Genomic DNA, 10,401 nt, shown 5'->3' with positions numbered 1-10,401 from the left:
ATCAACCAGACGGAAAGGGGATGCGCCTGGGAGTTTGATGCCAAGGGAAGGATACGGAATGTCTGTTTTCTCCTAAGGGCGTCTGCTGGGCCTTTCTTATGTCCAGTTTGAGTTGGTCTGGGACCCGGCCTCCGCAAACACCCTGCAGGCTCCGGCCGCCGGGTGTGAGGTGGAAGACTGGGCAGAAGAGAGGCTGCAAAGGCCAGAGGGCTGAGCTGCTCTGCGCTGGGGAGGGGCGAGGTGCCAGAGCGCGGGAGACCTCACGTTGGGCACCAGGCTGCTCCGCGGTAGGTGGGTGAGGCCAGGAGATTCACATCAGCAGATGCCACACTGAGGGTACGGCATTTAGGCTCCAAACAGGCGGTTCCTGGGGGCCGGTAGCTGGGGAATTGGGTTTAGCACTTTTCAACGCTTGGAACTGGATATCCAAGGCTCCGAGTCCTTTGAGGTCTTGTTCGGGACTACGTTTCCCAGAAGGCTAGGCGGTAATTGATAGCTCTGTCAGCCTATGGATAGAGAAACATTCTAGCCATGGAAACTAAAAAGCCAATAGCAAGAGGACAGGGGCGGTACTTTCCGGCTGCGAGCTGTCGAAGCCTGAGTCCCACCTGTGTCCCCACAGCCCTGTCACGAATCCCGGTCGGGTTCTGGGAGGGACCGCCTCGGGGTTGCGGGCCGGGTGCGGCTCGGCGGTGGAGGACTCACTTCCTGCTCCATCCCCAGCTGGGCCCTGGGGCGGTGAGTGATCCAAGGAGGGAGACTGCGGCGGCAGCGGCGCGCTGCTGAGAGGCGTGGAGGGGGCTCGCCCGCCACCCAGACGTTTTCTCAGAGGGGTTCCCACGCTGGCCTTTGGGAGCCCCCGGGTCCTGCTGGGGTGTGGGAGAGGTAGCTGTGGTCTCTATACCGTCGTCGAGATAAGTCATTCTCTTAATCAGTTTTCTTGCTTCTCGATGGTGGTCCCCGGGTTTCAGCTGATCTGCCACCCTCTTACCGCCGCACCCTGGTGAGGGCCCCAGCACCGAGAAGAAGAACGGGGTTCAGCCCCACGCGTGCAGTCATGTTCCTATTAATAAACCCGGTGAACGCACTGGAGATTCTCACAATGGCACTTAGTCACAGCCCCTCAGAGCTGTGGGGCCTTTGAGGTCATCTGCGCATGGGGAAAGGGACGGGCTGGGAAACAGGGTTTCTATAACCGTGGCTAAGAAGTCTCCAGCAAGGGGGCCCTGCAGCTGTGTTTTGTAATGAATGTAGAAATAAAAATTATACTAAAAGCTCTTTTTTTTTTTTCTTTTTCTTCTGCTACTTCTTTTTTTTTTTTTTTTTAGAGGGGATTTCGCTCTTGTTGCCCAGGCTGGAATGCAACGGTGCTATCTCCGTTCACTGTAGTCTCTGCCTCCCGGGTTCAAGCGATTCTCCTGCCGCAGCCTCTCGAGTAGTTGGGATTACAGGTGTGCGCCACCACACCCGGCTAATTTTGTATTATTGGTAGAGACAGGGTTTCACCATGTTGGCCAGGTTGATCTCGAACTCCTGACCCCAGGTGATCTGCCCATCTCGTTCTCCCAAAGTGCTGGGATTACAGTCATGAGCCACAGCGCCCGACCAATACTGAAAACTGTTATTACCATTTTTACTTTCTAATTACATTATTGTTGCTTGTTAAAGTTTTAAACCAGAGCAATGGTTTTTAGATACTTAAAAACTCAATACTTTATAAATGACCAATAATAATGTCTGTAAATACATAAATATTTCCCCCAAAAGTGTGTCTGTGTGTGTGTGTGTGTGTGTGTGTGTCTGTGTCTGTATCTGTGTTCCAGTAGTAAATAGGTGCTTTGTAGTGGGACAAAAGATGTGAAAGAGTAAAACTTCTTCACCCTAGTCTGGTCCTTCCTCCCGTGAAATGCAATATTCTTTGTAGTGGGTGGTCATGCTGGCTGAATTTTTTTTTTTTTTTTTTTAAGGGAGAGACAGGGGCTCACTCTGTTGCTAGGCTGGAGTGCATGGAGTGCAGTGGCGCCATCATAGCTCACTGCAGCCTTGAACTCCTGGGCTGAAGTGATCCTCCCACCTCAGCCTCCTGAGTAGCTGGGACCACAAGTGCATGCCACCATGCCTGGCTGATTTTTAAAAGTTCTTTGTAGAGAAAGGGGTCTCAATATGTTGCTGAGGCTGGTGTATTGGAAAGTTTTTAAGGGAAAAAACATTATCTTAATTTCTTTGTGACTCCTATGCCTGGCAACATATTGATTGTTGAATAAATTACTGATCCATCCAGTAGTTGACTCTGACTATCCTCCAAAAAGTAATGTTTTTCATGATATTGCTGTCAATTTATTAATATATTAATGATTGGTTTCAGCCTTTAAGAGTTGTGTTTTGTGCTTATCCCCATTGACTTTCACTTATTTTTACAACCTATCCATGTCTTTTTTTTAAAAAAAAAAATGTCTTTTTCAGTCTTATTTCTGACTCCATTAAGATCTTGAAATAGAGTGGTATCCAACACAGTTCCCTTTGGGGTTCTGCATAATCTGTCCCTTGAGGTTGACCCCAAATCTGCAAGCCAAGAAGTCAGCTGTTCTCATAACTAATATGAGTATAGTTAAGTCCACAATTTCCTTGTTTGCTGAGGAAAATGAAGTTGGAGAGAATCAAAAGCTTTCCAGAAATCAAATTGTACCTACCAACTCTCTCCTTTGTTTACCTTGTTCATCATGGACAATTTTTTCCTCAAAAAGTTAATGTATCTAAAAGACTGGGTTCTGTCGATGTGTTTGGGAGGCCTAGGCCTCTCTTAGTAATGGGAAAGTTGGCCAGGAGAAGATGTATGTAAAAACAGACTAAGAAAAGCAACCCTCTGTGGTTGACAGAATTTACCTCAGGACCATTCTGATCAGGTGTGGGGGGTTGTTTGTGTACACTGATGGCCGTTTTTTGGCTTTCAGACAATGGTGAGAATACCTAGGGAGCTACTGATGCATATCGAGGTCTCTTGCTTTAGGAACTGATGACCCTTGATAATGTGGCTGAGGACTTCAGGGAAGAGTGGGTTACCTGGACACTGCTTAGAGAATCCTCTTCAGGAATGCCACCCAGCACAGTTAGAAGAATGGGCTATCAAAGGGTAAGAATGCTACTCTCCTTTATTTTATTTATTTATCTTGTTTTTTTGAGATGGGGTCTCGCTCTGTCATCCAGGCTGGAGTGCAGTGGCGTGATCTCGATTCACTGCAACCCTTGCCTCCTGGGCTCAAGCAATTCTCCCAACTCAACCTCCTGAGTAGCTGGGATCACAGGCATGTGCCACCATGCCCAGCTAGTTTTTGGTGTTTTTAGTAGAGACAGGATTTTGCTATGTTGGCCAGGCTGGTCTCAAACTCCTGAGCTCAAGCAATCCACTGCTTCCACCTTCCAAAGTGCTGGGATTATGGGTGCCACCATGCCTGGCCACTACTCTCCTTTAATTTGAGACTTAGATAAAGGGCCCAGGTCTGAGTAGTCTCTGGTATGTTGGTGTCTTAGAGCTCCAGACCTCTGTAAGATTAATTGTTGCCTCCTTGGCAGAAAAAGAATTACGTCTTTATGCATTTTATGGTTTGTAAATATCTTTGCTATTTATTGTCTTTTTAATATCTCATCATAACTTTTTGATATATGTATTACTGTCCCCCTTTTCCAGCCTGGGTTGAACTCTCACCTCTGCCACTTAACTTTTGAGACTTCTGAGGTCTTTGTGGAAAAGGAGGTAATTTTTTCTGTCACTTAAAAACAGGCTGGGCGCAGTGGCTCACGCCTGTAATCCCAGCACTTTGATAGGCCGAGGTGGGTGGATCACAAGGTCAGGAGTTCAAGACCAGCCTGGCCAATTTGATGAAACCCCATCTCTACTAAAAATATAAAAATCAGCTGGGTGTGGTAGCAGGCGCCTGTAATCCCAGTTACTCTGGAGACTGAGCAGGAGAATCGCTTGAACCTGGCAGGCGGAGGTTGCAGTCAGCCGAGACCGTACCATTGCACTCCAGCCTAGGCAATAGAGCAAGACTCTGTCTCAAACAAACAAACAAACAAATAAAATACCTCCAATTGCTCTTTCCCAAATATCCTGGCTATCCTTCCTTCTGCTTTACTTTTTTTTTTTTTTTTTTTGTGGCAGAGTCTCTCTCTGTCACCCAGGCTGTAGTGTTGTGGTGCGATCTCGGCTCACTGCAACCTCTGCCTCCTGGGTTCAAGCGATTCCTGGATAATTTTTTTGTATTTTTAGTAGAGATGGGTTATCTCCATGTGGGCCAGGTTGGTCTCAAACTCCTGACCTCAAGCGATCCACTCACTTCGGCCTCCCAAAGTGCTGGGATTACAGGAGAGAGCCACCGCACTCTAATTTTTGTATTTTTAGTAGAGTTGAGGTTTCACCATGTTGGCCAGGCGGGTCTTGAACTCCTGACCTCAAGTGATCCACTGGCCTTGGCCTCCCAAAGTGCTGGGATTAGAGGCGTGAGCCACTGCACCTGGCCTACTTCATCTATTATACAAGTAATGTATACTCATTAAAGCAAAAGACAATCAAAATGAAAACAAACGTCATCCCTAATCCCACCACTGAAGAGTTACTATCCTACCAGCATTTTTCTAAGCATGTATATGATTTTAAAACAAGCACAAAAGGATAATATTGGGATTATACTGTACATTCAGCTGCACATTCTTTCTTCCATGTTGTATCATGAATATATTTTGACAACAATAAATATCTTTCTTTACATCACTTAAAATAACCACCTAGTATTTTGTTTTATGGAATACAATATTATTTTGTTGTTGAAGTCAAACATTAGATTGAACCATATATCTGACCTTTTTTTAACCTATAAAAATAGCAATTGCCTGAGCTACTTGGTAGGCTGAGGCAGGAGGATCCCTTGAGCACAGGAGTTCCAGGCTGCAGTGAGCTATATAATTATTCCTTTGTTGTGGGACATTTAGGTCATTTCTAAATTTTCACCAGGTTGTGATAAACCTCTTTTAACTCATTTTTTAAAAGTGTTTTTTTATTGAAGTATAATTTTATCATTTCCTTAGAATTCTCAGAACTAGAATTGGTAGGTCAAAGAACAGATACATTTCTAAGGTAATTAATACTTTGCAAAATGCCTTCCAAGAAGATCGAATCAATTGATTTATTCCCACAAACATTATATGAAAGTATCCATTTCTTTATATTCTACCTTTCACAGTGGGTATAATAATTTAAATAGTCTGGGGCTGGGTGTGGTGGTTCATGCCTATAATCCCAGCATTTTGGGAGGTTGAGGCAGGAGGACCACTCGAGCTCTGAAGCTCAAGACCAGCCTGGGCAACATAATGAGACCCTGTCTCTACAAAAAGTTACATTAGCCAGGTGTAGGGGCTTGTGCCTGTGGTCCCAACTACTTGGGAGGCTGAGGTGAGAGAATCGCTTGAGCCAGGAGCTCGAGGATGCAGTGAACTGTGATTGTACCAGTGCTCTCCAGCCTGGGTGACAAAGCAAGAGCCTGTCTCAAAAACGAACATGCACACAAAACACAAAAAAAGAGTCTGGGAAAAATAGCAATGATAGTTAACATTTATTGAAGTCTTTTTTTTTGGAGATAGAGTCTGTGTCGCCCAGGGTGGAATGCCGTGGTGCAATCTCAGCTCACTGCAACCTCCGTCTCCCAGGCTCAAGCAATTCCCATGCCTCAGCCTCCCAAGTAGATGAGATTACAGGTGTGCACCACCACATGTGGCTAATTTTTGTATTTTTAGTAGAGACAGGGTTTCTCCGTGTTGGCCAGGCTGGTCTTGAACTCCTAGCCTCAAGTGATCCATCTGCCTTGGCCTCCCAAAGTGCTGAGATTACAGGTGTGAGCTACTGCACCTAGCCAATGGATCTTATTGTTATCCTTTTTTTTTTTTTTTTTTGAGATAGAGTCTCACTCTGTAGCCCAGGCTGGAGTGCAGTGGTGTGACCTCAGTTCACCACAACCTCTGCCTCCCAGGTTCAAGCGATTCTCCTGCCTCAGCCTCCCAAGTAACTGGGACTACAGGCCTGTGCCATCATGCCCGGCTATTTTTAGTAGAGACGGGGTTTCACTATGTTGGCCAGGCTGGTCTCAAACTCCTGACCTCGTGATCCGCCTGCCTCGGCCTCCCAAAGTTCTGGGATTACAGGCGTGAGTCACCGCGCCCGGCCTCTTATCCCTATTTTATTGATGAAGACATCGAGGCACAGAGTTTAAGTAACTTTCTTAAGGCCACACAGCTTGTAAGAGGCAGGATTATGACTCAAACCCAGGCAGTGTGAATGCTGAGTTTGTACTCATTATCTCTACACTATATTGCCTCAGTGTATCATTGTTATAATGGAATTTCTTTGATTATAGTGAGGTTAAACATTTTTCATATATTTATAGGCTACTTAACAAGTGTTTATCTTTTTCTTGTGGCTTTTTTGACTGCTGCCGTTCTGGGAAAATTTTAAAGCCCAACATTATAGTTAACTTCCTTTATTCTTTCTAAGGGTGAGGTCATGGCAGCTTTGTTTCTGATCAAACCCTCTCCATATTTAACTTTAGCCTTGTGCCTTCAGAAATGGTTATTGTATTTACTTATTCAGAGTTTCTGTCAACTGAGTCTGGTTTTTTTTGTTTTGTTTTGTTTTTGTTTTGTTTTGCTTTGTTTTTATGGGAGGAAAAGAGCTTTTTTTTCTTAGTATTTTGGGGAAATCACCCTGTTTTATCACTGTACCATGGCTGTACTTTTAATGAGACCAAATACATGTTAGAGTTTCCCTGGTGTTCTCTCATATCTAGGCAGGGAGTAGGGCTTGGATTTTGGTCAGGCCTTGTGTGATTGACTCAGACTCACATCCTATGTTTACATTCCTGTGTAGAATTTCCAGGCCTAGTGTAATCTCCCAGTTGGAGCAGAAAGAAGAGCCATGGGTCCTACCACTCCAAAACTTTGAGGCGAGAAAGATCCTGAGGGAAAGCCACGCAGGTGAGATGTGAGTGCTCCCCAGTGGAAGGAAATCTAGCATTTCAGCCTTGTTTAGATGAAGAATTTGGAATGCCGCCCTAGAATTTTGTTCCTACTAGCAGACATTTAAATTTGACTTAATGGTCAGTAGTTGACTAAATAAAAGTCTACATTTTGACTAAGCATTTCACTTTTGTCTAACCTATGTTTTTTCTGAGATGGAGTCTCCCTCTGTCTCCCAGCCTGGAGTGCAGTGACACAATCTCTGCTCAAAGCAACCTCCGCCTCCCGGGTTCAAGTGATTCTCCTGCCTCAGCCTCCCGAGTAGCTGGGACTATAGGCATCCACCACCATGCCAAGCTAATTTTTGTATTTTTAGTAGAAATGCAGTTTCACCACGTTGGCCAGGCTGGTCTCGAACTCCTAACCTCAAGTGCTCTGAATGCCTCGGCCTCCCAAAGTGCTGGGATTACAGGCGTGAGCCACCACGCCTGGCCTAAACCTTTAATATCTTCTAAAGAAACTGCCCAATATTGACAATATGTGGTCTTCACTTGAAGGATATCAAGATTCATCTGGCCATCTTAAAATTTAAAAAGCTGGCCGGGCGCGGTGGCTCAACCCTGTAATCCCAGCACTTTGGGAGGCCGAGGCGGGTGGATCACGAGGTCAGGAGATCGAGACCATCCTGGCTAACATGGTGAAACCCCGTCTCTACTAAAATACAAAAAAAAACTAGCCGGGCGTGGTGGCGGGCGCCTGTAGTCCCAGCTACTCGGAGGCTGAGGCAGGAGAATGGCGTAAACCCGGGAGGCGGAGCTTGCAGTGAGCCGAGATCGCGCCACTGCACTCCAGCCTGGGTGACACAGCGAGACTCCGTCTCAAAAAAAAAAAAAAAAAAAAAAAAAAAAATTTAAAAAGCTTAGGAATTCATGTGTTCTGACAGCTCAATGAACCTCAATAAACTTTTCACAAAATGAAAAGCAGAACGGTTGAATTAAGTGCAATCTGCTACAGAAACAGGGATTTTAATCTTTTTCACTGTTTTCTGATATTCCTTCCTGGTAACTGATAACTTTATTCTCTGTTACTTACATTAATTTTTCAGACTTTGAGCATCAGGTGGCAAAGCTCAATCAGGACATTTCTGAAACAGCAGAACAATGTGGAACATCTTCAGAAAGAACCAATAAAGATCTTTCTCATACTCTTAGTTGGGGAGGAAACTGGGAGCGAGGCCTAGAATTAGAAGGGCAACATGGAACCCTTCCAGGAGAGGACCAGCTGGAGCCCTTTTCACAGGAGAGGGATTTAAACAAGCTCCTGGATGGATATGTAGGAGAGAAGCCTATGTGTGCAGAATGCGGGAAAAGCTTTAACCAGAGTTCCTATCTCATAAGACACCTAAGAACCCACACTGGCGAGAGGCCCTATACATGCATTGAGTGTGGGAAAGGCTTCAAACAGAGCTCAGACCTTGTCACCCATCGCAGAACACACACAGGAGAGAAGCCCTACCAATGCAAGGGGTGTGAGAAAAAATTCAGCGACAGCTCAACACTCATCAAACATCAGAGAACCCACACAGGGGAGAAACCCTATGAGTGCCCAGAGTGTGGGAAGACTTTTGGGCGGAAGCCACACCTCATAATGCACCAAAGAACCCACACAGGCGAGAAGCCCTACACGTGCCTGGAATGTCACAAAAGCTTCAGTCGAAGCTCAAATTTCATCACTCACCAGAGGACCCACACAGGGGTGAAGCCTTACAGGTGTAATGACTGTGGTGAGAGTTTTAGCCAGAGCTCAGATTTGATTAAGCACCAACGAACCCACACGGGAGAACGGCCCTTCAAATGCCCAGAGTGTGGGAAGGGCTTCAGAGATAGTTCTCATTTTGTAGCTCACATGAGTACTCATTCAGGAGAAAGACCTTTCAGTTGTCCTGACTGCCACAAAAGCTTCAGTCAGAGCTCACATTTAGTCACGCACCAAAGAACACACACAGGTGAGAGACCTTTTAAGTGTGAAAACTGTGGGAAAGGATTCACTGACAGCTCCGCCCTCATTAAGCACCAACGAATCCACACAGGAGAAAGACCGTACAAATGTGGGGAGTGTGGGAAGAGCTTCAATCAGAGCTCCCACTTTATTACCCATCAGAGAATCCACTTAGGAGACAGGCCCTATCGATGTCCTGAGTGTGGCAAGACCTTCAATCAGCGTTCCCATTTCCTCACACACCAGAGAACGCATACAGGAGAAAAACCTTTCCACTGTAGTAAATGTAACAAGAGCTTCCGTCAGAAAGCGCATCTTTTATGCCATCAAAACACCCATTTGGTTTAGGAAATAGTCTTTAGTGTTCTGCTGCTCCCTTGTGAATTTTCATTGCTACTGTCTTCAAGCACCCCAAATAGAGAAAACCTGGGCATCAGTGGCTCAATTTAGGCCCTGATCTATCCTCCCTCTTTCTTGTCTATGTTATAGAGGATAAACTTAAAGGGACCAAACAATGGTCTGAATACAAAAGGCATTCCTTCAGTGTGTGACTGACTCTTAGGGAAATGTGAGTTTAATAGTTGATGCTGGCCAGGCGTGGTGGCTCACGCTTGTAATCCTAGCACTTTTGGGAGGCCAAGGCGGGTGGATCACTTGAGGTCAGGAGTTTGAGACCAGCCTGGCTAACACGGTGAAACCCCGTCTCTACTAAAAATACAAAAACAGCCAGGCGTGGTGGCGGGCGCCTGTAGTCCCAGCTACTCAGGAGGCTGAGGCAGGAGAATGGCGTGAACCCAGGAGGTGGAGCTTGCAACGAGCCAAGATTGAGCCACTGCACTCCAGCCTGGGCGACAGAGTGAGACTCCGTCTCAAAAAAAAAAAAAAAAAATTAGCTGGGCGTGGTGGCATGCACCCGTAGTCCCAGCTACTCAGAAGGGTGAGGCAGAAGAATCATTTGAACCCGGAAGGTGCAGGTTGCAGTGAGCTGAGATCACGCCACTGCACTCCAGCCTGGGCAACAGAGTGAGACTCCATCTCCAAAAAAAAAAAAAAAGTTGATGCCTAGTTACTAAATGAGAAATGAGAAAAATGTGGCCTAGAGATCATACATTAACCACCTAGTACAGTGCCTGGCACAACATAGATGCTCAATAACTAAATGGTCACATCATTATTAATGATTAATATTTGAGGTCTTATATAAAGCCTTTAATGCACTACCTGGCCCTTAAAAGACACTCAATACAAGATTGGTGACTTTTATCAGTCTTATTACTCAATTAGAAATTTATTAGTGTAATCCCCCCACCCCAAGCTCAGAACTTGAAAGAAATTAGATTATAACTGGAAGGTTTGGCATTGGAATACACAAATTGAATAAAATGGAAATGCACTCCCAGT

General features: G+C 45.5%; 1 protein-coding gene across 1 annotated transcript; it reads left to right on the top strand.

The window, feature by feature from the left end:
- The first annotated feature begins 571 nt into the window (after positions 1-571).
- Positions 572-9,543, top strand: ZNF774 (zinc finger protein 774). The gene is made up of 4 exons (XM_025392679.1): positions 572-738; positions 3,008-3,130; positions 6,914-7,020; positions 8,108-9,543. Exons 2-4 carry the CDS (start codon positions 3,027-3,029, stop codon positions 9,346-9,348), a joined length of 1,452 nt encoding a protein of 483 aa, XP_025248464.1. The 5' UTR covers positions 572-738; positions 3,008-3,026; the 3' UTR covers positions 9,349-9,543.
- The last annotated feature ends 858 nt before the right edge of the window (positions 9,544-10,401 follow it).

This window comes from Theropithecus gelada, chromosome 7b (assembly GCF_003255815.1).
Source record: "Theropithecus gelada isolate Dixy chromosome 7b, Tgel_1.0, whole genome shotgun sequence".
NCBI classification, from domain to species: domain Eukaryota; kingdom Metazoa; phylum Chordata; class Mammalia; order Primates; family Cercopithecidae; genus Theropithecus; species Theropithecus gelada.
This window is presented reverse-complemented; position numbering and strand designations above follow the sequence as displayed.